Genomic DNA, 27,077 nt, shown 5'->3' with positions numbered 1-27,077 from the left:
AAGTTGAATCAATCTAAACTTATAGTAGGTTAATCGTAATAATATAATTAGGATTAAATATAGCAACGTTAATGTATGCTAAAAAGCATTACAGTCATTTCATATCAATTTACCCATAGCTATACGATTTTGTCGTTAATGTGTGTGTTATTTCAAATATATTTGTCTGGTTATGTATTCAAAATCCTCAAATTAATTCCCCATAAACCATTCTAACGGTTTTCAAATTTTAACCACCATCAATCGCGTCCACCGTGCAAGCGCAGCGTGCAACGGACGTTCCGCGACACCCCTTGTCGGCCCTGCCAATGATTGACTTCAGCTGCTAGTCTAGTGTGTGTGTGTTTGTATGTTTTGCCGTCGTGCCTTGTAAACCGTATCTCGTGCCGCGATACAACCCTCAACAACAACCACAACAACAAAGACCACCATTTTTGCACGCCCGTCGTGCGTTGCATTCCGGCGCGACGACGGGCTCTCGGTGGGCTCTCGCGCATCGCCCGTCGCTCAATCCGATTCGAACGGCCAGCGAAGGCGAACGTGCGGCTAGCGAACTCGCGCGTCCGAGCAAGCGTGGTGTGTGGACAGAGTTTTCGAAGTGTGTGATACGTGCGTGGTTTCATCGTGCTGAAGAAATACTCGAAACTATCCCAATTCCGTTTGAATAATTCAAACACTTTGTCGCGTGAGCCAGCCAAGAAACCCGAACGTGAAGAGTTTTCGGGGGCTCCTAATCTAAACCTGTTTGCTGGTGTTGTTTGTGTGGATCGAAATTGTGTGATCTTCCCCATTCGATATTGAGTTTTAGAGGTGGATTTGTGGTGAAACAAGTTATTGGCCGGTACGGGCTCAGAAGTTGTGTGCCAGTTTCGGGAGTTTCGGCATTTTCGACCGGTCGGAAGTTCCTGGTTCTCCAGTGCGAAACGGGAGTGAGAGTGAGTCGGCGAGTCGTTTCCGCGTGTGGGTGATTGTGTGTAAGTGTGTCTGTGACCGCAATATCTTGTCTGGGGAATTCTTGAATTTCTTGCCGAAAACAAAATCGAAGATAATCAACCCCGATAGCCCCACAAGCAAAGTTAGCGACGCGGGCTCGCGAGTGATCAACATTAGTGTGTGTGTGTGATCTTACCGGTTAGAAGGGGCATCTTTGCCGGGCAAGATAGGAAATAAGGTTGGTTGGTTGTCTGGTATATTAATTTCTAATCGTTGAACTGCGGGATACTGATCACGCGTAGTGTGAGTTGTAGTAGTTCTGATTTTATTGGACATTCGTGCTACTTGCCTGAACGATCCTACGATCGAGAAACCGGAACTGATGTCGTGTTAATTTGTTTGGTGAACAGGTCTCCACAGGTCTAACTGGTTGGCACTGAAAGCTCAGCTGAAGTTATCTTCAGATCTTTCCGCTCCAGAACTGTGCTATTGGAGGTGATCCTCGAACAACAGAAAAGATCATTGATCCGCTCTGAACACATCCTTGAGCGTGAGTCTACCGGGCAAGGTTTTACAGTGCATGTCAAGTGTTTATCAGAAGAACGACCCAGGCAAATCGGGTAAATGGTGCACAGTGTCGTTAAGGTTGACGATGGTTTGCTATCGGTGTATATGAAAGCAACTCGAGATGCACCCAAGAAGTTCGATAAGATATTGGTTCGTTCGCTTATCAGTCGTCGTCGAAGCCGTTAGTGGATAAGTCCCATGATGAGGAGGTTGGTTCCGTTTCGCGCGTGTTGTGTTGCTGGTACCTTTCGCGCCTCTTTATCAATGAATCAGTTTTTTTCTGCCTCTGGACAGTCAGTGGACACAGGGAGAGACACTGATCCACCCTTGTGGAGCTGCTGTTTACTACAGCTCTGTGCGTGCATGTAAATATGGTAATTCGGTCGAACTAAAACATTACCATTTGGTAACTGTTTGGTGAAGGCGTATGGTAAACCTGTGCGGGTTTTTTCCTGGTTGTAGCCGGGTTTATGATGCTGATTGGCAGGGCAGTCGGGCGGAATCCCGCGTGTTGTATGGAAGTGAAAGGAACTCACCTTGGCGGGGAGATGCATTACGATGCGGGAGAGACACACATCTGAACAGGTTGTGTGTAGTGTGGTTTTTATTTCTCGCTGTCGTATTGATTACTCTTGTACCGATTCCCTGTTTAATGGCGCTTGAGTTGAGTACCGGTGAAGCAAAAAGTGACATTTACTTCTGTTTTGTGCTGTGTGGTTCTCACAAACTGCTCCATCATTGTTGAAATTGGAGTTGGAGGTACGGCAGCGTTGAGCTATAAATACCAGTTTTTTGGTAATATTGTGTAACTGGTTGCTTGTTGACGAGTTCTCAACTTGATCCTCAGTTCGGAACGAGCGATCACACAATTCAAACACGTTACGATTAACATGTTATTTGGGCAATTCTAACCGTCTTTTGATAAATAGCACAAACCCACACACTGTGAGAGAGACATCACGGAACACAGGCATCAACGAGGCCAAAACCCTTGCGGAGATGATGTTGTCCAAGTCTCCAAGATTCCGCGCGCTTACATCAACACATTTTGGGGACAAAACAGTCACTATAATATTCCACCGCAAAACCGGTATTTTGTGTGAGGGGGGGGGGAAAGTGGAATCAAAACAAAACTTCTCCGCTCCCCAGCTCCGTCGTCGTTAGTTGGTTGGTTGAAATGTTGAAACTCTTTTGTTAGGGATGGGTTTTTTGTATGTTGTTTAAATGATTTTAGGACGCTTTTGGAAGGTGAGGCTTCGACGCGACGTGAAGTACTGATCAATGTTTTATCGGAGAAGAGCATTAAACCATAGCAGGCTAGCCAGAAGAATGGTGACCGAAGAGGAGTTGACATTCAAAGAGGATGCTTAGGAAGCAGCAGAAAGTGATATCTTGTACAAAAGTAATTTAATTCCTCAACTAATTGCATTTGTTTTTTTTCGAATGGTTTTCTGTAGACAATCAATGTTAAACTTTGATTCTTCTGCGTGCACAATCTTTTTCGTGCTGCCTGATGTCGCTGAAGGATCGCTGAAGGTCAATTCAAAGCTCCCATAAAATAGACGACCTTTTCAAGGAAAATGTCGACCAAAGAGGAAGAATGGAACAAAGCTATTTTAGTCTCGCCCGAACAGGTTTAGTGTGTCTGGACAGATTAATTTCACGTTGATTGCCACGCAAGCGGAAGCGAGGTGATCTTCGATTGGGATGCTGTTTTTAGCAGGTTACTGCGGCTTATTTTGTAACCGGCGCCTCAATAGAGGCAAAGTATTCCACACTGAGTAACGCAACCGTTTGCTCGTGATGGCTTTTCCCAGCCAGCGTAATGTACTCCGCGCTCATCGAGCGTTGGAATTACACTATTCCACTTGCTAATTATTAATATGCGCTCGTGACACGGCTGTATCTGGTTTGCAATGACAAGGGCTGGGGGTGAGATAGTCCCGTTCGCCAGCGGGTCATCTTTCAATGGCAGATCACTATCAACTTCCATTCCATTGTAAAATGTTTACTACACGGAGACGGGTGGTACAAATCAGTCGACACATTTTGGTACCTAGTAACCGGGTTTAGTAACACCGTGTAGCATGGCAACACCGTGTGGATTGTTATGAATATCTTTCAGCAAACAGCAAACAGCCGGCACAGGGTAAAGGAGATGAATATTGGATAGTTTCGCAGAATATATAGTATAACAAATTGAACAGCGGAAGAGCGTGCAGGCATTGTTTAGGGAAATGATTTCGCTACGGGAAAGAAATAATAATGACTGATCGGCTTCGGCCTTGTATTAAGAGATCGCGATCAGACAGGTTGTATGGGTCATTGGCGAAAGAGCTTAACCATTTGTAGTGAAAAGTTGATTTAAAATATTTTTGGGGCTCAGTTTCGCATGTTAGTAGCAAATTTCAACGCTTCCAATGTGTGATTCAACAGCTGTCGTAAATTTGTGTTGTTGAAAAACATCTCGCGATCGGATAATTTTTCTAGGAACACTGTAAAATGATCCGAAAAACAGTGTATGTATTTGAAACCTCTTGTCGTCGTTAATTCCATTGTAAGAATAATTTATCATATATGGCAATGTAATTCAATGGCAACTAACTACAAATTTTATACAAGTTTTTCACTATTTTTAAAATAGTTTTTTATTTATTTTTAAAATAGTTTGTTTTAAACATCTTAATTATTTTAAATGATTAATAAATTATCACTATATTATCACTAATCATGAATTGTTGATAGTTGACTTTAATGAACTACTGTCAGCTTTGTTGAAAAATTGAAAAACAAAAATCAATCTTTAACTAATCAAGCGAAGTACACATGCCTTTCAATAATTAATAGAAATATCAAGTAATAGATCAAACAGAATGAACAGATCACCAATATCGAAAATGTTTCCAATATGTTCGATTTAGTGCTAATTTACGGCTAAAATGGGAATCATCTTAAAGTTAAATGGTTTCTAATTTAATAATTATTGTTTGTGATCTACATTACCACACAATTCGCCAAATGAAAGTCTCTACTTTGGAGTACAGATTGCATAATTACAAGGTAGATTGAGCTCTTGCATATTTCCCCATCACCAACTTCCATTCCTGACGTCAGCGCGCGAATAATCAACCGATAATTATGAGAATGTTCATTCCATCTACCGCTTTTTTTGCAGCACATTTCCATTAGCGTGATGTGTGCTAGATGTATCGCATTGATCGCGTGCAACACGTGAGATCCCCTCTAGTCGTGGTTTTCACTCGAGGGAAATTTGTTACGTGTTGATTAGCAAAAAAAAAAATTCATTCATAGATCCTAGCTGTTGATCTTGTTTTAGTAACATGCTATTTGTTTATTTCCAACGAACTATGAATCTTTCACGCAAAATGGGGTAGCTTTGCTTTGCTTTCTTGAACGAGTTCTACACGATCATGTAGGCACAGTGCAGTTTTTACAATGTAAACTTGTCTATTTGATCGCCCATACAGAACCGTACAGCTGGAGAACTAGTTTCGGAGAAAAGATGGTGCTTACCCTTACAGCAGTTTCAAAGCTGGAAAAAGCAAAAGATCGCATTATAATCGCCTTCCCAGAATCGCGCAGAATGGATAAAAATAAAACACAAATTGCACTCTTTTGCAGCCAACAGTACGCACTAGAGCTCGCTCTTGGCCGTTTCGTTTATCCCTATTGGCGTTTCGAATGCGGCTTTGTTTGTGCAGCAAAAAATGCTTCCTGCCGTTGTTTGTTTAATTTGCAGTCGGAAGGAAGAAAGAAAGAAAGAAAGAAAGAAAGAAAGCAAGGAAAGGGAACGAGGGAAGTTGTTATCGGGCGTGAAATGAAACATTTCTGTCATGATAATATCATGCACGGTTTGGGCTATTTTCGGTTGATTTTGTTTACTTTAACGCATAGCGAGGGGTGCTGTGCGACTACAGGCTTGTTCGTCGCTATTTGTTCACACATCTCGTCGATTCGTCGAAATTATGCCGGCGTTGATCTGGTTGCTTGGGTGGCGCCAACAGGACGACGCAGACAAGGATGCTGGAAGCCGTACAACGCCGTTGCCGAAAAGGGACCAAATGGAGCGGAAAGGACAACGACAACGACCGTGATGTTAAAATGTTAATTAACGACTTTTATTGAGTTGGCGTCACGCGATGAACACTTGTTGCTTGAGGACTGAGGACATTGGATTGGTGACGTATCTGGCTACATGATGCTTAGTGGATTGTAATGGTTGTGTTGATATTCAAACATTTTAACAAAATATACTCTTGTTTTACTATCAACACAATGTTATTGATAATTTCTGTACCTAAAGGGGTTTTTTACTCCAACCGTTGATACTACCGAAATACGGTTGATTTATCGACCGTTTTACACCACGGTACCCCGATGTTTGCCGTTCCTACTCTTGCAAAGGTCAGAGTTCGAATGCTATTTGCTTTAACTCACCTTACACATACCGCGATACCAATTCATCAAAATTAAACCAATATTTGTCTGTAGTTCTCTGCCAGGAAAGCATATTTCGATCACACGTGATACCGATGGTGAGCATAAACACCGTAAACGGCGCTTCTTTGTCTAACAGCGTGATCACTCACCGGGGTAAACAGAAGTTCCTCGGCTCAGGTGGCATATGTGAATGACCGTGTGGTTGTCTCTCTGGGAGGAGTTATTGCATTTTTTTGAATTTAGGGGGCACGTTTTTTCCGGTATAGAATCGAGCGATGGATTTAATTTTTATTGCCATCTTCCCTGATGGTGTCCCCGTGTGGGATGTGTGGGTCGTGGTCAACACCAGTTTTAATTTACGACCATCTGATTTGCTGCTCTTTCTCTGCTCTTTTACTCATTTTCCTTTCCTCCAGAGAAACCGGACTCGCTCGCTGACCTGCGATAGAAAGGCTGTGGTGTGCCTATCGAGAACAGAGAAGTGTTTGAATTTCCCGAATCGAGCCCGTTCTTCCCAAAATTCCACACCGGAACAGGTTTCGGTAGACATAACCGCTGTCTGTATGCAAAAACAACCTCTCTGTTCGGAAGCTGTGGACGATTTTTAGCGTGTGCTTTGGCGGGATAAAGATGGACCGCAGGTAGGCGTGAGAAGGAGAAGTGGAAGCAGTAGGAGGCAAAAAAAGGTACATATTCCCTCAGTTCCGCGTTTCGGTGGTTCAGTACGGTTCGAGACGCGAGCAAGGATGCATGCGGCCAGGATAGTTGCCTGCCTGCTCGTCCTGTTCGGTGTGCGGTCTAGTGTGTGCAGTTTGCCGTGCGATTTCATAGATTCGGTCAACATTACCGATGGCGAACGGTTGCCGAATGATGAGATCCGGCACAACGGTGTGATCTACAACAAGACGTACTACCGGGTGATCGATTACGACTACCAGGACTTTGCTACGAAAAGGTACGTGCCGAACTATGTGCGCGGCTGCCTGTGCGCGGTGCGGATCTGTGTGCGGCTGTGCTGCGGCGAGCACGAGTATCTTGGGAAGCGGTGCACGCACACGGACGACTATCTGCCGATCCTGGTGAACGTGAGCGCGACGGAAGCGGTCGATCTGCGGAACCATTCACTGTACGGGTTCCTGTACGGGAAGCCGTGCGAGCAGGTGTACGAGCTGCTGCCGGAGGAAAGCCCGGCCGACGAGTGGAGCATCGCGAGGGTAAGTTTGGGGATGTCGTTGGGAGTCTTTTAAGAAGATCCTGATCCAAGCCTCCAAATCGTGATCCAGAAACAGGAAAAGTTATTACAGTCTTTCAATTTGACTATTTGCTTGAAATCAAGGCCTTTTTCCGAATACATATAATTTATTTTGCAGAATTCTTTTAGCAATACCACTTTAGGTTGAACATTGTTTATAGTTTCTAATGATCTAAGCAAAACATTTTAAATGAACAAAGACATCAATCATCTAATCATCAAAATAAGCCCCCGTCGATAAGATCGCACAGGCACAGGTTGACCAAATCTAAGTAGGCACCTTTATGTTAGGACGGGCCAAAGCATCAAGAGGAATCGTTACTAGGGAGATTCATTATACAGGCGTTTCGAGTGCATGCCAACTTAAGAGCTTAAAAGCGCATTAAAATCCCATTGATTTGGAGATAATTATAGACTTGACAAGTGACGTAGCGTCGTGTCATTTACGAATCTCAAGGTCTAGGAAGTAAGATTATTTCGGAATACGTCAAATTCCAACGGGTGGGTTTCCATATGATCTATCTTCAACAATTCTGGTGGTGAGATTGGCATACCTGAAACCCGAACAGATAGAAGATTCGAAGATGAAACAAATTAACGAATGATAATTAATATCGCAATCCTGGTTTGATTGTGTATTGTTACTTCCTTCACCGTGTTTCGAAATGATGGATGAGGGTTTTGGCAATGCTTGGTTGTTTTATTTTTGAATTAGTTTTGCAGTCAAGCTTTTAGATTGCGGTGTGTGGTTAACACCTTTGATTGGCTGAGCGGCTGCCGCGTACGAAGGTGTGAGTGGCACAACAATTTGCCAAAACACACACACAAGCGCGTGTTAACGCTTCACGATCGTGAAGATTCGTAAGAAGCAGTGTGTCGAAAATCATTCGAATTAATTTTATGATCATCATTTATGTGACTGATCGGGAGTTTGACACACACGACGGTTACAAATATGGGTAAGAACATTAGAAAAGAGGAATCAATGGGGATGGCTCAAATAATAATGGAAGCAATCACGGTATGTACTTAACCGACATGCAGAAGTAAATTTTATGACATTCTTCATCCGCGGTACGTATCTCTGCTCGTTCGAGCGAACGTACGCACCGAAGGCCGGAAGGTGACTGTGCTGAGGTGCAAATTTGAAGTGCTACGATAATAATGATAAATGCTGAGATATGCAATCCTGATGCTCGATGATGAGTCGTTCCTGCAACGGGTCGAGTGCGGCTTTAGTGGGTTCTACTATTTACCCATACACTTAGCACATCTGGTCCGCGTGTGAGGCTTTTGGGGTGGTTTACACAGTGTCGCAACACTTGATATTGGCTGTTGGGCGGATTTCCCGCCTTCTCTGATTGAGAACGGTTTGGGTTTTTGCCCATTTGTAGCGTTAATTTGATCTAACACCTTCGGTGTAGATAAAGTTATACATTTTATTTCGATGTGTAGTAAGCGGTGCTGTAGTGAAGCCCAGGCAATGCATAACGAAACATCAACCGATCGTGGATGTCAAAAGATCACGGAAGGATGAAACGATCAATCGTAGATTGTGTCATGTTGTAGGTTTTTTTTCTGTAAGATTGTTTTGAAATCTACCTACACATATATTTTTGTTCCTCCTCCTTATTTCGTAAATGAAGACTCGCATGAAAACACAATACGATGAAGCTAACATGATCATCCCCCCTTTCCGGTTGATCTTTGTACACACGCGTGTCAAACGTGAGCACCATCTTCAGATGACTAACACTCGAGAAAAATCACATACAAACCATCCATGCTGTGTGACGTAAATCGACAAAAAGCTTCTCTAAATATAGCGGGTTAGTTTGTTGATGGAGTATAGGCATATTTCCAGAAGTCATTGAGGTCATGCTTCTGTTCCCTTTTGGTTACTATACTCCATACTTCCAAATTCCAAATAACTAATTTAATGTGACCCTATTCGCTCTCCAACAGAACGGCAGCCTTATCATTGCGGACGAGCTGCTTATCCAACGGAACCAGTACTGCCTAGCGCCGAGACAGAATAATGGCTTCGCCTCCGGACTCGTCTGCTTCACCACGAACGAAGAGTTCAAGTACAATCTTTATCCGGTCGGTAAGTAAAAGGCTCGGGTGGGACCAATTTCGGCTTAATTAGAGGTTTTGTGCGGTTTGGTATAATTTCCAGTGAGCAGGAATCACACTGGGCGCGTGTTTGCCCAACTTGCAATGTGTGAGGCGAGACGAAGTTTATGACTGCTAAACGACAACCGGGCACAATATTGACATTGTACCGGGTGTATTGAGCTAGCACCACTTATGGTATTACGCATAGATACACTTCCCCATGTTATCGTACAGTGTGACCTTGGCTTTGCATGCAGCATCTCGTACCCCGAACAATATGACCCTCTGTGTAGTGTAGTGTTTCGCAAATGTGGCCAATTTGTACGCTGTCATCTACCACACGTGGTGCTCTTCTGTCGCTCCCCGAGTCTTTTAATGTTTTCCGGCCCGATAATAATCTCGATCAGTTGCCATCTGTCTGTATGTCTGGCCTTGGTACTATCCAGACAAAGGTAATAACCTAGTCGCGTCCAATTATCGATAACCCGGGATGGGTGGGTTCGGTTTGACATTGGGCACAGGTCACACCCTATGGCATAGGTAGGCACAGGGTACCGAAGGGCATAGATCGTGAGAAGCAGAATGACTGGAAGTTTCCAGGGTAAAAGTTCTAAATTATTCCTCCAGAAGCCAGAACGATGACTGTTGGCTTCTAATTCACTGGGTGGGACAGTTTGGGTTTCCCCTTGGGAAGAGGACAGCTAAAAAAATTGCCAATCATGCTCGGGCGAACTCCGGTGACGTAAAAACTAATTTGCATTGGCACGTGTTAAGTGGCCGTGGTGTTGTTAGGGAAGATCCCACACTCATTTTTATCATACTTGAAATGATCTGTATTGTATCTTGTTTAATGGATTAAATTGATCCAATTGAGAAGAACATGAGACCAATGCTGTATTCTATTGCTATGATCCTTTGTTTTCTCTTTGGATATGTTTTACTATTTGTGTTTTTTTACTTTATTTATTATTTTCATTTATGCTATGCGTCATACAATGTTTTACTATAATTTTACTAGCTTTTTATTGTTTTTGATGCTCTTAAGATAGTTTCTCACATTCTTATAATATTTTTCTTCTTGGTAATTGTTCAGTTGTGAAATATAAAATCTATCGAACAATTTTGAATATTTCATTAGTCTTTATTTTGTATTATTTTCCTTTATTTACCATTTTCCCTTTATTTATCACGCTCTTAAGCTAATAGTCGTTTCTCCATAAGCGTTCTCAGAACTAATTGAAAAATACTATGAATTAGGGGTTCAAAAAAAAATTCCCATAAATAGAGGTCCTTTGAAAGTTTGTGAACAGTCAAACCAACCGTATAAAAATTCTTTCCACACATAAAGCCAAGCCTGATCAGGGATCGAAGAATGGTACTAAGCGCGTAAAAGAAACCCTCCATCCTACCGTACGATAACGGAAGCAGCGCTATTTGTTTTGGAAGCACATGGGGTTTGGCTTTGACAGCGAGGTATACTGTTTGTTTTACGCTACCCACAGTGAAGGGAGTGGCCAGGAAGGGCTTTTACCGCCGTGACATCCTTTGCCACTGATGTAACTCTGGGCGAGTCTGCTGGGCGAGTGAGCTATAGCAGCATTTCCAAATTTAAATACAATTTTCCCGCTCCAGGCTTGTTTCGTGCAGCGTGACCATATGCTGCATTTGAATGTAAGGGGTGGCCAGCAGTGGCTAGATGGTCATCATCTTTTGTCATTCATTAACATTTTTGGCGCCATCCAAAAACGCCAGCCGGTGGTGCAGCCGATAGGTTGGAGTTGGTGTATTAAATTACATCGTATTTGCTCTCCCAGCTGGGGCGAGTGAGCATCAAAATGGTATGTGATACCGATGCCACGGTAAATAGATTGGTTTCGGATAGGGATCACTGATAAAACCATATCAAATTGGGTCGGTGAGTGATAGGGTTATATGGAGCGCCAATTATGGTGTAGTTTTTTGGGTGGAAAATTGCTGTAGAAATTGCTATTTACTAAAATGCTAAAGCCTTCTACAAAGGTTTCAATTTACAAGAAGAAAACATTATAATAATAAACCTCACTAACGTCATCAGCAGTAAATGAGCATTCTATTTTCATTCAGCCTGAAACTCCCGTAACTATCATTTATTAGCCTAATGGAGTGGCGCTTCCAGAGAGTTTAATCATTCCTTCCCTATGTTGGTGCTCCCTGCGGTAATGACTGATATAGCAACAGGAGACAGTGGAATAATTAATTGGAAAACTCATATCGTTTGATCGTTTGCTAGTGTCCGTTTCCCATGGTGAAGCTCTCCGGGATAGGTGTGAAGTTATGATGGTGCTACGAATCACAGATGGCATTTGGAGTTACTTTCATGCCACAAGACTCATCCGTATCCACATGGGGTGCAACCTTATCAACTGTTGACATTTCCCTTACCGCAATGCACATGTTAATCTTGCTAATGTGTTGGACCCGAATGTGGCCGAGTTGGGTGGTCATGGCTTATGCCTATCTGCCCCACGTACACCCTAATCGCCCAATTTACTGGCGGCAATAAAGTACTTTTTTTTCCTGTGGTGGCGTTCCCAACTGTTTGGAAGCCGCCACAAATCGAATGTCAATCATAATCAGCGTCCTGTTTGCTAATTGTATCCCGCCGGCCCCGTATGTGCGGGGCGAGGTCGTTTTGATTAGCCAATCCCACACACACTCACACTAATCGCTGTCGATCGTTTGCAGGCATGCTGCTGTCCGTTCCGTTCCTGCTGCTCACCTTCTTCGTGTACGCCTGCATACCGGACCTGCGGAACATGCACGGCAAGTCGCTGATGTGCTACGTGCTGGGCTTGAGCGTCGGGTACACCGTACTGTCGATGGTGCAGCTGCGTGTCTTCCCCGGCTTGAGCGCGTCCTGCGTAATCTCCGGGTACATCGTTTACTTCTCGTTTATGGTCAGCTTCTTCTGGCTGAATGTGATGTCGTTCGACATTTACTGGACGTTCAAGTAGGTGGTCCCGCTGTGCCAATCTTCGTCGTGGGCTGTGTTTAATCGAAAGCGTTATGCTTGTTTGATTCTCTCCCATCGCTCCCGCAGAGGCGTCACGGGTGTTCGCAGCTCGGAAACGAAGAAATTTCTCCTGTACTCACTGTACGCCTGGGGCTGCCCGATCCTGCTGGTAGCGACGGCAATTATAGCGGATTACACCGACATCTTGCCGATCTATTTGCGGCCCCAGTTTGGTACGACCAGGTGTCTCTTTGTTGGTAAGTAATTGTAATTGGTGAATTGGGCGGGTGAAATGCTAACCGTCGTTCTGTTTCTGCATTTTAGAAAACAAGCTGATCGAATTCCTGTATCTGTACATGCCGCTGCTGATTCTGGTGTTTATGAATGTGGTGTTTTTCGTCATTACTGCGCTGCGTATCTACAAGATACAGTGTGAAACTTCGGTGGTGCGCCGGGGTGACTCGAAACGGCACACCAAACTTGACAACGACCGTGATAGGTAAAAATCATAAGAATTGGAGAAGATAGGGGTTTTACTGGAGTAATTTATAGCGCGATATAAATAAGATCAAATGTCCTGGAAGAAATTGGCAGGAGCTACGGAAGATATAAGAACAGCACTAGTAGTTAGTTTATAAAAAGATCACTAATGGGACGATTGATAGGACCTAATCTGCAATATTTGAAAATTAGAATATTAGCGTCATGGGTTCAAGCCCCAAACTGACTATCCTTCTATGGAGGGAAATCAATAAGTCACTGAAAGACAAGCTCACAAGTGGTACAGGCAGGCAAAGAAGTAGAAGAAGAATCAAAGCCTCTTTCTTAGAAGTATCTTAAGTATGGATAGAAGGATTTAATCCGCATTTAATGATGAACATGTGAAGCTAAAGCAGAGTTGAATTCGGATTGATTCTCTTCTTGAGGTCTAAGTGATCTATGATCTAAGTAGCACAAGCGATCTTTTACAGGCTTAGTAGACTTAAGATATTCCCAGTAAGAGTTGCTTAAAGACCATCCATTTAGGCTACATCTTCTAGCATGTGGATGTTAATTTGTTCCGCTTATAGGGTTACGCCAAAAAATTGCAGGGATATTTAGAAAGTCTCCTAGTATAGGGGCGTAATAATTCGCACTACTTAATAACTTGCCTGTCATGGGTTCAGGCCTCATATAGATCGATCCCCCGTAGGATTTACTATCCGACTGCGTGGATTCCGAACAGAAGTAGAAACTCCAGGGTGCAAACGAAGGTATCATAAAAAAAATCTTCCCAGTTATACCTGCTACTATGCACATCGCAGGACACTGACTTTGAACCAGTGCCGGAAGTGAAATTGAAGCTAAACCCGTGTTTGATCTGGCACTAACTCGTATTAATCCTGCAGTTAATCATGCATGCATACAAATCCTGAAGCTAATCTTCAACCTATACCGGTCCTAATATTCATCCTGAACCCATAACGATCCAGGAACTGGTCCTGAACTTAAACCTGTTCTTGAATTAATGCTGCTCCCATATAGGTCCTAGAACTGTTCCATACTGATTCTGAACCTGATCGTTGACTATTATTGGTGCTGAAGCTGAACATGCACCTATACCAGATCTATAACTGATTCTGAATCCATTGCCATCCTAGAGATGATTTATAATCCATACCAGTCCTGGAACTGATCCCGAATTCGTAACGGACCAGTAACTGGTTCTACACCCGTGACGGTTTTCTTATATCATTTTGCAAAAAAAAAACTGTACCTGACCTGTCTCAGTCCTGGCCCAGGAACCAGTACAGTAACTGCTTGGATCCTATGAAACTGATTCAGCTACCATACTGGCCAATTCTCGGCAGCAGTTGCTTGAAACGCAGCGTAGTTTAGGCTTAGCTTTCCAAATATACAGGAAGTCACAAAAATAATGCTCGTAATCCTTACTAGTACGACTTGAGCTTACATTTTTAGCTACCGAGCCACATTCCATTAGACGAACTTGAAATTTGTTTTAAACTAAATAATCACATAGTTTATAATTGTAATAATTGCTGATAATCAAGTCTAAAGAAAGGTCAGATAAAATGAGGGGAAAGTAAATAGGATAAGACACTGTGTTCCGAGACAGGTTCCAACAGCAATATTAAACGCTCGTGAAATGTAATTCCAACCTTCTGAATCTCTTACTCACTATCTCAGTAGCGTTTTGTTGTACAAGATCAGTATCTTGTACACAACCAAAATTAACTACGATAGGAACAAGCACAACTTCAAACCCGTAACGATGTAAACACGTGTTGATAAGATCCGTGACACGTAAATCATTACAGACAGGTGGTTTAACCTTGTGCTTTGTTTATTTCTCTTCTAGATTCGGACTCTACCTGCGACTGTTTATCGTGATGGGAGTCACCTGGTCGCTGGAGATTATCTCCTGGGCCGTCGATAATAACGCCTGGATATTTTACGTCTCAGACGTGTGTAACTGCATTCAAGGATTTCTCATTTTCGCCCTGTTTGTGTTGAAGCAGAAAATTAAACGATTAATCTACAAAAAGTAAGTACCATCGCGCTAGTGTGTAGTGCGCTGACTATGTCGATTGTACCGCTGTGACTCGAAGACCCGGAAGAACCATTTGCCGCTTTTAGTACATATCAACCATGATATCTATCTGTTGTTCTACCACATCCGTGGCGTACCTCGATACCACTTGATCTCGCGATTGTTTCGATTTGAATCTTTTCCTTCTCTTACCCTCTCTCTTTCTTTGTTTGTCTCTTTCTTGCTCATTGCGATCCATGTTTATGTGTGCCTGTGTGCCTGTGTGTGTATTCGTGTGTTTTTGTGTGTGGATCTTAAGGAAAGGGGACAATACTACTACGTGACCCGGGTGTATATGTTCGTGCTGTGATGCTCGATGATGATGCTCTCCCTTGTGATATTGTGCTGTCTCTTGCTTCCGGCGTGCTGTTCGTGCTGTCGTCTTTTCATTGGCCGTGGGGATGTTTGTCAGGTGATCAGAGGTAACCCGAAACCAAACTGGACGCTTGTTTGGTTTGCCAAACTGTACAATTACTGACAATTGCCCCCTCCCATGGGCGGAAGTGGTGTGTAGCTTTGCTTGGTTTCTGGTGATGATCGTTGCGATAATCCTGTCCTTTTGTGTAAGCTTTTAATGTCTCAAGGTGGTGAAGTCTAACATAATCCACTTCTTCTGCTGCCCCTAATCTCACTCTCTCTACACTCCCTTATTTTGGGTGACTACTGCGGAATAACGTTTATCTGTAATCTGTTGATTAACAAACATTGAAAAGGTGTTTGGAAACCACCTAACAAGTTCATTATCAAATCTAATAACTTCTACGCTAAGCGCTTGCCGCTTTTCTGCCCGTTGTGTGCTTAACCGAAGAAAACGTTTGTCTTGCTTCGTTTCTTACTCCCCGTCCAGGTTCGGTATACGGGAGATCCGACAGGAGCAGAAGACGTCATCGTGCAGTACGCGAACAACGGCCACCATGGTTTCGTCCTACCAGGAGTCCAAGTCGGACAACCCGCTGGTTACGCGTGAGTCGAACGCGATCTAAGGCGGCTGGAAGTGAACGCAAGATACGATCGGCAACAGGCGTTCGATCCCCACGATCAGTGTTTGTTTTGCGCCAAATCTCATATACGATGACCGAGCGAGACATTGTTCCAAACCAAAGAACGAACGTGAGCGAGAGAGGGAGGCGAAACAGCTCGGCTCTACCAATTGGCTCTTGACGGTAGCTCCTTCTGGACTGCGACGATCATCACCACGATGTTGTTGATGTGTGCAAGGAACGTATAAGCGCAACAACAACAACAATAAAAACAGTATTTCTTGTTAGATGTAGTACAAAAATGTGTGTGAAATGGAAAAAAAACGAATGTAAAACAACTCAAACCTACCTCACCGCTGAAAAGAGCTAAAAGCAGGGGAAAACAAAAGTAAAAAACAAAAACCCTTTGCAAAAGTTGTTTCGCCGTGAAGATCGCATTTATGTGGAAAGTGAGAAGGATGACAAGAGGAAAATTGACAGATTTAGTTTTAACCGATGTGACGTAGTTTGTAAAATGTACTTAGACGTTATTGAATTAAGAGGATCACCCGAATCCACAACCAATAAACAATGCATGTAGAAACTTTAAAACAAGTTCAAATGTTCATTAGCAGAGTCTCATTGGATTGGGATGCGTATGCAAAGAATGTACTGTAATGCGATCGATCCTCACCGAACCGTAACCCTTAGTTACACCAAAATGCACTTACGATCGTAACACTGCACCGGCATATGTGGTGCTTGTTGAATTTGCCATAAATATTATGACTCCATCGCACATTACTCACGCACCACTGTTTCATCTTCTCCGGGGCCAGTTTCGGATGAAAGCGGAAGTTCAAACGCGTACAATGAAATGTTCCGAAAATAAGGAAGATCCTCTTTCACACGCCCCAATTGTTTACTGGTTGTAAGGTACCGGGCACCGTAGCTGCAGGAGGGAAGAGCTCGCAACGGAAATGGGAACCACTCACACGCAAATTGTTAAACAATTGGTTCTAACGAAATGTGGCGGAGGCGGTGGTAGCATGAGGATGATGATGATGGGACCAAAGGCAGCCAAACCAATGATCATGATGGTATGGTTTGTGTTGAAGAGAGGGAATTCTTACTTTTTTTTCGCGAGAACATAAACAAACATTCATCACTTTCTGCCGGCGGGAAACGTTATGTTGGATGGGGGTTCCCCGAACAATAAAAATAGAATAGGATTTTTTTTTGTTGGAAAAATCTGCATAAATGGTGTGAGTAAATGTAAACATTTGGAGGTATTGTTGTGCGGGGCATCAAACAGGTTGAAGAGCTGGAAAATGATCAGTTTGAAATAGTCGTTAGCGTGTGGTATTGAATACAAATTTTAAACTATAAAATATTATGGAAAACAGTAAAAATATTCAATACACAATATTATAAAATTGAATGAAAACAATCAGAATAATTCAAAAGGACCAAAAGTTTAGACCTAATCCTTATTGAATCTAATTGAAACAATTAAAAATTCTACATTCCCATGCTTCTCAAACATAACATATAAAAAAAGAAACGTGCTATTATGTTCAAAAATCAAATATTGAATAAAGTGAAAGATTATTAAGCTATTAAAAACGAAAAAAAGCAACATGAAACAATCTTAACAGAAAAAAAGCTCCCTACAAAAACCCTGCGATATCAATGGAACGACTTGTTTTCCAAACACTTTCTTATCAATCATCATCGGTGCTTCTCAACCTCCCTATCGCAAACATTACAGGCAGCGGTTGGCTTGCAGTCGCAGAGGGTGACATCGTCGTCTTTTACACACGCACACGCGCGAGACTGGGTCAATCGGACGTTGTTTGGTGTAAAGTACCGTGAAGTGAAACATAAAATAAATTGTAAAATTGAGATTGTGGTAAAAATGATTGGAAGAGGAAGAGAAGAAGCAAGCAAAACAATCACACACAAACATACAACAGAAACCATAAGGCATAAGGAAATGCGGGCGTGTGTATGGTCGTGTCGATTGTTTATTGACTGTAAAAAGTGTAAAGCGCCAACGGGTTTCCCCGTAACATAAACACGCTGGCTGATCGGGTCTGATGTCGGCGAAAAGAGCAGAGGGTGTGTTTGTGTGTGGGGGCAATATAAAGAGGGCAAGAGCATCGGTATTTAATTAGACTTTCATTGTGCAACTATTAGGACTCTGAGGGACTGGGTGCAGGAGGAGCTCATAAAAAGGCCGCAGAAGCAGGGCCGGGCGCTAAATATCTTGAGTTCCTGTGTTCACACTTTGGTGTAATTATGTCGTCGGCGAAGGACGACGAAACATAAAACTTCCACCCCCGTGTGAAGGGGTGGATGGAGCAAGCGGCTGCTCCACCGAAATGATTCATCCGCGCGGCGTGGATCGTGGTGATGTGTAAGTGTGTCCGCGGCTCCAATATCTTTAGGTAGTGGTTAGTATGCGAACCAACCATTTCGGTTGGTGATGTGCAAAGAGAAACGATAAGAATTCCGCGGGAATTGAAATATACACACAGGCACAACAGCGCAGCTGGATGATCTGTGCCGTTGTCTCGACTCCAAAACCGCGTGCCCCAACCCCAAATTCGCGTCATCCCGCGTTTGTGCAGGGTGTGATGTGTGGTGCGCGCGTGCGATATTGTTGAAAATAGCTACAAGCATCGGACACAACAACATCGCAGCAGTACGCGTTCGACCGTGGCCGCGAGCTGTTCCTCTTCCTGGACTTCCTGGTTTGGGGAGTTGTGTTGCGCGAAAAAAGGGTGTGCAAGCGTTGCTATGGTGTAGTAGCATGCGGGCAGCAGCAAGTAGGCGGTGCAGTGATGATTGATTAGTAAGTGTGATTAAAAGAGCAAAACCGTGTGTGTGTGTGTTTTGATGACTTAAATGATAGGGTCTGAACGGTGCGAAAGTAAAGCGTGTTAATAAAACAAGGGTCACGAATACTTACGGTACAAATTGGGTTCGGTCGCGCGCGTCAAAAGCCCCAAGTGTGATGATGATGTGCGGTGAAGTGACGCAACGTGTGCCTTCTTATCGGGGCATGATAAGACCACGTCCGGCACAGCGGCGGCAGTGTTGGTGGTGGCATTCGATGGCATTGCTTTGCCTGGGGACGCTGTTCCTCCGTATCGGTGACGTCGCTGCAGCAAAAACTCCCTGTCCTTTGGTGCAGTCCGTCGATATTAGCAACGGCGTGGAGAATGCGGACGGTTCTATCGAGCTGGACGGCGTTCGGTACGGGTCCAATCAGTACTTTCGCGATGCCAACTCAACCGTCCGCGGATGTGTGTGCCTCGTGCGCCAGTGTCTACACATCTGCTGCCCAATGGGGTCGCCTGAAGGCGAACCCTGTCCACCGGTGGCGCTGAACGTGAACTTCTCCATGACACCGGACGGGACGGTGCACGATGTGCGCAACCTGCTGGACAGTCCGAACTACCATCTGCTTTACTTCAATCCGGAATGTTCCGGCGCGCTGCTAACACTGTACGGGGACGAGTACATCGTGCGATCGGTAGGTGATGTCGCCAAAAGGTTGAAGTTTCAATTTCGATGCAACATGCAAACACGCTGGGACACGTGCTCTCTCCTTCTTTCAGGACGGATTGCTGGCGTACGGTGCGTCGACGTACGACTATCGGCACTACTGCTTGCAGGCCGACGAACCGACCGCACTCGCCGGCTACTGCGAAACGGTGGACGTACTCGCGATGCATCGCATGTACTCGATCGGTAAGTTGGCGGGGAGCGGCGACGATCCAAGCAGGCGTGCATTTGGTTGTGTACACGCGTATTTTGGGCGTATTCTGGGGTCGTCCTTGGGGGCACAGCCACACGCAGGAAAATGTTTACATGTCCCGCATGGGCGCGCGTGCAATGCATTAGTGGATTTGTTTTCGCACGGTGGCACCTTGCTTGTGTTGTAAATTTCGACACGGCAAGGGAGAATTCCGATTGAGCTAGGTCAAAAAGGTGATAACAAGTTTAGCGCGACAGTGAGGGTTGTTTTTTTTTGGGGAGAACCGGGATTTAGATAAGCGTGAAATGAAAGGTAGCAATAGATAGGCATTTGCTTTTCTTATTTCAATAGACAATCTTTGTTATTTATAACTGCCTTTGACAGTAAATGGGATTGAAAGATAAAAGCCACAGAGACAAAGCGGACAAACCATTATTGGTTTACGGTAGCTTGCATTTGTAAATAAGCGTTAGTTCACGTTTTAATGCTGCCAGGAGCAAACTAGCTATTGACAACGAACCGAACGGTTTTATCTATTTCTAAGTCACAAGGCAAATATAGGGAGGCAACAACATCTCGATTTCATCGGAATAGGTACTTTTGCAAGGTGTGTTGTCCCGTTGCAGGGTAGCGGAAAGTCAATACGAGCTGGTCAGATGCTTAAGATATTCACAATTGAGGATGGTTTGTGATTTTTATGGATTTTTCATCTTTTGAACTCGAATCATTGCATGACTGAACGGGAATTATGACGAAGAATAATTACTTTTTGTGTTAATTATTTAAAAATTTAATTTTTAGTTGCTTTTTTAATTAATTTTAATTGCATTTAATTGGTATTGGTTGTAAGGGCAGTGCCATTTTAGGGTTTAGGTAAGCTAGAAAAGGTTTATTTTCATGAGAAAAGATAAAATCCAACCAAACACCCTATGAATAGCTTATTAGAATGAGTTAATTTGAAATGGTTGAAATTAGTACCTAATAAGGCTTCTTCAGCCGTAAAATCCAATGGGAAAACGTGTGTATTTAATTTAAATGCATTATTATGTATGCAAATATTCTGAAGAACTCTGTGGAAAGCAATATTTTAAAACAAACACCACCACAAACAATATCGCATTAATGCAGTGCAGGTGGAATCGATTAAACCTCGCACCAATCGCCTTAAGTAACGAGATGGTGCACTCCACCCCAAAACGTAGATCGTAATCTTGCCGAGTTTCTGCCACACCATCCAGTCGGCTCCCCATGGGGTATAAGCGGATCCGCTAACGATGTTTGCAGCCACGTTCTCTGTGTTTACCCGGTCCCGTAACACGATACTAGAACAACGAAACTGTGCGGCTTATTCCCAACAGGCATCATCCTGTCGCTTCCCTTCCTGGTGGCAACGTTCGTCGTGTACGCCCTGCTGCCCGAGATGCAAAACATCCCCGGCAAGTCGCTGATGTGCTACGTGGCGTGCCTGACCGTCGGCTACCTGCTGCTGGCGCTGATGCGCTTCAGCGTGTACAGCTACCGGTCGGGCTGGTGCGTCGCGACCGGGTATCTGGTGTACGCGGCCCTGCTCGCCAGCTTCTTCTGGCTGAACGTGATGGCGTTCGATATTTTCTGGACGTTCGGGGGCAGCCGGGGCCGGTCGAGCGAGCGGCGCAAGTTCCTGTACTACAGCCTGTACGGGTGGGGTGCACCGCTGGTTATCGTGGCGCTCGTAGCCCTGCTGGACAACACCGAGTTCGTACACGAGTCGATGCGGCCCCAGATCGGTGCGGAGCAGTGCTTCGTCAGCAGTAAGTGTCAGCAGCTGTTAGGTCCCGAAAGGGTTTAGTTTATCGTTCTAACCCCGCTGTGTGGTTTTTTCTCCATTGTGCGCCCACCGTCCCAGCGGAGATGCTGATTGGGTTCCTGTACATGTACCTGCCCATGCTGCTGCTCGTAAGTGCCAATGTGACGTTCTTTGCCGTGACGGCGTACCGCATCTTTCGCATGGAACAGGCGACCGCTTCCGCTCTGTCTGGGGAATCCCGGCGCCACACCAAGTACGAGAAGGATCGCAACAGGTAAGGGTGTGGCCCTTGTGGACCGGGTCCACCATTAGTGTACCGGAAGTTGCGACCCACTTTGTGCTCATTTCACATCCTCCCCATGCAGATATAGTTTGTATTTGCGGCTGTTTATCATCATGGGCGTGACCTGGACGGTGGAGTTCGTTACCTGGCTGGTGCGCGAACCGTCCTGGCTCATCTATCTGGTCGATATCTGCAACTGTCTGACGGGCATCTTCATATTCGTGCTGTTTGTGTGGAAGCAAAAGGTGAAGCAGCTGCTGCTGAAACGGTAAGTACCTCATTCCTTCCGATGCTCCCCCTCCCACTTGATGTGTGCCCCAGTAGTGCCAGCCCTCTCTTGTTCCCTCTGAAGGGCGTGCGGGCGTGTACCCACTCCCGTCCGCATTCCGGGCAGGTGACGATGATCGCCAACACATAGTCAGCCCCATGGCCGTGTTTACCCGTTCGCAGATTCGGTTTCTCCCAGGCCTCCGCCAGTCGGAACGATCAGCACACCAACAGCACCATCAGCACGACGCGTACGACCGACCTGAAGGCAAACGCGGAGACGCGCCTGACGGATGTGACTCACGGGAATTGATGGAATGTTTACGCAATGGACGCGAGCACGACGCACCGACCGACCGACCGACCGGCTGCAGCAGTTAATGTATTCGCGAAAACCGCGGGCTAATGTACTGCCGTCTTCAATTGGTGATCGACCATTGTTTCATGTACGGATGATGATTGACCATTAGGCGTGCGAGCATGGCCATGACCACCAACCTTAACTGGCAATCAGTGCAAGTATATTGCTGTTTGCTTTTTTATGGCACATTTCGTCTGATCTTTTGGGGAAGGTTCAAGTGTGTGTGTGTGTGTGTGTGTGTGTGGAGCGTGCGAAATGATGCATCTTCGATCACATGACCTCATTGTATTGTAGGGCTTTCCTTTCCTGTCGATATCGGATAAAGACTTTCTTCACAGATACACAACAGTCATTGACTACATCGTTTTGAAAAAAAGTATTAATTTTATGAATCCTTCCTCTTCTATTTGGCTTAATGTCCTATAGGGACCTGCTGGCATATATTGGCTTTTGAGACTTAATTCAGTATAACTCACCCGTATAGTAAGTCCTTGCTACGAGGGGACGATCCATTATAGGCTTGACCCCATGACGAGCATGTTGTTGAGTCGTACGAGCCGTACGTAAAATAATCGTTAAGTATTCCAAAGTCACACGCAACACGAATGGAATAGCGAATACTCATGCAAAAACTGGTAAATCGATAGGAACAATTCAAACTGTTGAAATATTTCACACCTGCTATGAAATATTTCAAATCGAGCCGGTCGAGCAAATGTTTCATCGATTTTCATTTAAAAATTTAACTCCAACCGTCATTTCCAATCACGTTTTGACGGGTGATTTTGATAAGAAGAACAAAAAATATGCAAAAATACTTACCTAATCGTATGTTTAACTGTAATCGACTAAATTATATGAAAAGTTACTTAACGAGCATCCAGCATTTGAACAATAGTTATTCGAAAATAGCTTAGTGAAAGACATTCGCAATGTAAATCAGTGTTAATTCCTTGTACTCTTCAGAGTACTTCTATCTACCTCTCTACATCCATATTAAACTATTCCAGTGAGATACGCGAAGCAGTACAAGCGATCGCACCAACAGCCACAATGACTCACCAACATGCATGCATTAAAGTGATTCATAAATCTTGATATTTTCAACGCATTAGGTAAACACAACCATGCAGAGCCAGATAACAACCATCTGTTGCTAGTGTGCGCGCTTTACATTCTGTATATTTTGGTATGTTTTGTGCGGTATCGTCGCTGGTCGTTTGAATTCAACTACAAAACTGCTTTGTACGTTTTGAAATAGTGTATGTTTAGTTTACTAATTTTACAACAACACAATGTGTAAAGAGTATTGCATCGATACAAGAGATAGTAGTATTGTGTTAAGCCGAAGAATAAATCTTTATTTGTTCAATGTCAAGCCGTCAGTGTTTCTGTGCTTCAAGTTCTATGTGGTCGAGCAAATTGAGAACAATACTACTGTTTGTGTACGTACCATTCAATTCCCACTTTCTGAAACATCTTCACCTCGCAGTGGTTTGGAGAAAGTGATTAGCCAGTGTGTGGAGTGTTTTTGTTGTTGCTCGTTTTCTTCTACCTCGCTTTCTTCACAAATGGACATTCGATAACTCTCGGTACACAATCGTAAGTATGTTTATCGCCCCTACGGATTTCTGGGATGTGGATGGGGGCGAGAGCAACGCGATGTACTCAAAATAGAACTACCTACCAGCCGGGCTAAAGAGAGCGAGAGTAGTATCACTGTTTTGCTCCAAATCTGCTCGGCTGCTAAGGTGTTAAGTAATTTCTCCAGGGGTGGTGGTGGTGGTGTCTGTCTGGAATAGGACCTTTTCGGATTTGTGTATAAACAAAGATTCGTCGATGCTTCTTTCTGTGTGCTCTTGGTGCCGAAATCCGTTCTCAGTGCTCCCACACGCGGTGGCGATTGTTAGCCGCAAGATCTCCCCCAGAGGATGTTGGAGATGTAGTGAAGCGATTGGTCACGATCTCCGGTTGGTTTTACAGGTGGCAGATACAACCATTGCAGTGCTAATCGAAACGTGGTCCACTCAAGTCGATGGTGAAGAAGTGTGGTGTAAAAAGTGTATGTGATGCAGCTCTACAGTTGGTTCTATGCTGAAATGATCTTGATCATTTACTGTGCAAACATTGAAATTAAAATTGTCTACGGTGATCAGATGGATCCTTTCGATTGTCCCACTGCAGAACGGATCGATCTAACGGAGGGTGTCCCAGATCTCCAAGGTTCTATTCGATTCGCCGGGAATGTTTATCCGTCCGAGAACTACACCCAACGCTCGGACCACAACCATCGCTACAGCTGTGTGTGTGCCGTGCGGAAGTGTGTGTACGTGTGTTGCTATCACATTAATCGAACGGAATGTGAACAATCGGCCCTGCCCTTAAATCGAACCAGCCTAAACCGAGCGAGCTGGAGCGACGTGGACTTGCTGGAGGAGGTTGATCTACGGGAGAGTAGCGAGTACTGGCTGATCTATGCGACGCCACCGGCCTGGAGCAGTATGCCCGGCTACTCGCTACAGATCGCGGGCCATGAAGGTGAACTAATTAATGTATGGGTACCGAAAGCGTGGCGGAGGAGGAAGCGATAGTGCGGTAATGTGTTATGTGATGTTTATGATGCTTTGCAGGATGGAAGCTTTGCGTATGGGGCGAAAGTGTACGCGAGCAGAACGTACTGCATAAATCCCGCTGAAGATTCGACGCCCCACGTGTGGATAATGGAAACGGACGAGCATCTGGAGGTGCACCGGTGGCATTCGCTGGGTGAGTTGGGGATGTTGGGGTTGTAGTTTATGAGATCTTCTGTTTGTTGTGCGTGGAGTTGGCCTGCGTCCTTGTTGGTGTTTTTTTCAACTTGTGTGAGGCACTATGTGAAGTTGAAGAGAATCTTCAACTCCCTGATATGTTTCGATATTCATAATTATCCATTAGAAGGACCACAACCCGTATTGCACAGAATCTCAAAATAGAACATGATCTTATGTTCGTTGGAAACCGAAATGAAAAGATCAGCACTGTATTGCTAGTAGACAACTATTTCCCGTTAAGCTATACAATGAATAATCCCTCTCTGTTCTAGGTATGATCATCTCCATACCGTTTCTCATAGCAACGTTGATCGTGTACGCTCTTATACCGGACCTACGTAACATCCCTGGGAAGTCGCTGATGTGCTACGTCTTAATGCTGATGGTTAGTTATCTGGCACTGATACTGATCAAGCGCAGCGTGTTTGATGGTTCACCCGATTGGTGTACGGGCATCGGGTACGCGTACTACTTTTCGGTAATGTCAAGCTTCTTCTGGCTTAATTTGATGGCGTTCGACATCTTCTGGACGTTCGGTGGCAGGCGACGACGGACGACTGATCAGGGGAAATTTCTACTGTACTGTTGCTACGGGTTTGGCAGTCCGTTGATCTTCCTGGCGATCGCACTGGTGGCGGATCATACCGAACTGATGTATACGAGCCTGCGGCCAGGGTTCGGAGATGGGCAGTGTCTTTTTAAGGGTAAGGAAAGGTTTTAATGTTGAATTACATATGAGAATCAGTGTTGTTTATAATTTTAGGAGAGCAATTTGTATCATTTTTGTATCTGTACCTTCCGTTGGTGCTGCTGGTGAGTGCCAATCTGTTCTTCTTCATCAGCACTGCTGCAAAGATCAACAGCATAGAGCGCACCACAGCGGCAGCTCTTCAAGGAGAGTCGGGACGACACAGCAAGTATACGAACGAACGAAATAGGTGAGTGAACTACATGAAGTAAACCATATTAGAGATCCTCATTGAGCTCGTCCATCGCAGATATGGCCTGTACGTCCGACTGTTCGTAGTGATGGGTGTAACGTGGACGTTTGAGTTCATTACCTGGTTCGCTGAGGCGCAGAACTGGCTAGTGTATGCGACGGACGTCTGTAACTGCATCAGCGGTGTGTTTATCTTCTTCCTGTTTGTGTGGAAGCGCAAAGTGTGGAAGCTGCTGCAACAGAGGTTAAGTAGCGCGAGGAGCACTGGAAGACGAGCGGGCGTAAGCTTACCGAGCGTGGTTCTCTTTCTCATTGCAGGCTTAGCGGTAAGGAAGTGCAAAAACGCAACCAGGCACTGTTTTCGGTGAGCGGTACGAGAACTACTAGCTTGGCACCGGGCCGCAAACTGTCCACTTTAAAGATGGATACTTCCAGTTTCTAGTGGTGTTTAGAAGTGATTTTTTTAGTTACCAATTTCATGCCAAGTGCCACGAAAGTGAAGGTAAATAGAGTAGATCCGTTGTACGCTTTGGTTTATTTTATGAGCTAATACCTGCCGGTCTCGTAGTACAGTCGTCAACTCGTACGACTTAACAACATGCCCGTCATGGGTTCAATCCCCAAACAGACCGTGCCGCCATACGTAGGATTGACTATCCTGCTATGGGGGAGGGAATCAATTAGTCACTGAAAGCCAAGCCCACAAGTGGGTGCAGGCAGGCCTTGACCGACATCGGTTGTTGAGCCAGAGAAGAAGAAGAAGAATACCTGCTATTCAATTTATTGAACAACAGTTAATCGTCAAGATGTCACCAGTACCTCAATTTTGAAGTCACATAGAATGATCGAATGTTTTAGGTACATTTACTGTTACAAACTTACCGTAGCCTTTTTTTTTAAATTAAATGATTCATTATCAAAAAATTCGTAACAACATTTAGCATTTGAACTAAAATTTTAAATAAATTTAAATGTTTATGAACTGCCAGTAA

General features: G+C 44.4%; 2 protein-coding genes across 4 annotated transcripts; both read left to right on the top strand.

The window, feature by feature from the left end:
* The first annotated feature begins 493 nt into the window (after positions 1-493).
* Positions 494-23,713, top strand: LOC1276880 (uncharacterized). Its single transcript, XM_061640527.1, has 14 exons — positions 494-1,171; positions 6,378-7,175; positions 9,179-9,320; positions 12,056-12,320; positions 12,411-12,580; positions 12,648-12,822; positions 14,683-14,868; positions 15,761-15,869; positions 18,790-19,413; positions 19,499-19,631; positions 20,997-21,428; positions 21,524-21,698; positions 21,790-21,975; positions 22,158-23,713. Exons 2-14 carry the CDS (start codon positions 6,708-6,710, stop codon positions 22,285-22,287), a joined length of 3,195 nt encoding a protein of 1,064 aa, XP_061496511.1. The 5' UTR covers positions 494-1,171; positions 6,378-6,707; the 3' UTR covers positions 22,288-23,713.
* LOC1276878 (G-protein coupled receptor Mth2) lies at positions 23,515-27,077 on the top strand. Of its 3 annotated transcripts, XR_009765406.1 has the most exons (8): positions 23,515-23,937; positions 24,319-24,887; positions 24,966-25,101; positions 25,418-25,849; positions 25,909-26,083; positions 26,144-26,329; positions 26,404-26,596; positions 26,973-27,077. XR_009765406.1 is itself a non-coding variant. In XM_061649550.1 (7 exons), the coding sequence occupies exons 2-7, from the start codon at positions 24,405-24,407 to the stop codon at positions 26,525-26,527; spliced, it is 1,536 nt and encodes a 511-aa protein (XP_061505534.1). In that variant the 5' UTR covers positions 23,815-23,937; positions 24,319-24,404; the 3' UTR covers positions 26,528-27,077. The 3 variants fall into 3 exon arrangements, 2 of the variants coding, with proteins under 2 accessions (XP_061505534.1, XP_061505533.1); XM_061649550.1 differs by having other exon boundaries at positions 23,815-23,937; positions 26,404-27,077; XM_061649549.1 differs by lacking the exon at positions 23,515-23,937 and having other exon boundaries at positions 24,726-24,873; positions 26,404-27,077.

The sequence above is a fragment of the Anopheles gambiae genome, chromosome 2 (assembly GCF_943734735.2).
Source record: "Anopheles gambiae chromosome 2, idAnoGambNW_F1_1, whole genome shotgun sequence".
Lineage (NCBI taxonomy): Eukaryota > Metazoa > Arthropoda > Insecta > Diptera > Culicidae > Anopheles > Anopheles gambiae.
Note: the sequence above shows the minus strand (reverse complement) of the source record. Positions and strands in the feature narration are given on the sequence as shown.

What these genes read in the sequence shown, in the direction of transcription:
- LOC1276880 (XM_061640527.1), top strand. Translation starts at nt 6,708, where the DNA reads ATGCATGCGGCCAGGATAGTTGCCTGCCTGCTCGTCCTGTTCGGTGTG. An exon ending in GTACAATCTTTATCCGGTCG is followed by an intron (nt 9,321 to 12,055) that starts GTAAGTAAAAGG and finishes GATCGTTTGCAG; the next exon opens with GCATGCTGCTGTCCGTTCCG. An exon ending in GCATCGCATGTACTCGATCG is followed by an intron (nt 19,632 to 20,996) that starts GTAAGTTGGCGG and finishes TATTCCCAACAG; the next exon opens with GCATCATCCTGTCGCTTCCC.
- LOC1276878 (XM_061649550.1), top strand. Translation starts at nt 24,405, where the DNA reads ATGCAGCTCTACAGTTGGTTCTATGCTGAAATGATCTTGATCATTTAC. An exon ending in ATGAAGGTGAACTAATTAAT is followed by an intron (nt 24,888 to 24,965) that starts GTATGGGTACCG and finishes GATGCTTTGCAG; the next exon opens with GATGGAAGCTTTGCGTATGG. An exon ending in TGGAAGCTGCTGCAACAGAG is followed by an intron (nt 26,330 to 26,403) that starts GTTAAGTAGCGC and finishes TTCTCATTGCAG; the next exon opens with GCTTAGCGGTAAGGAAGTGC.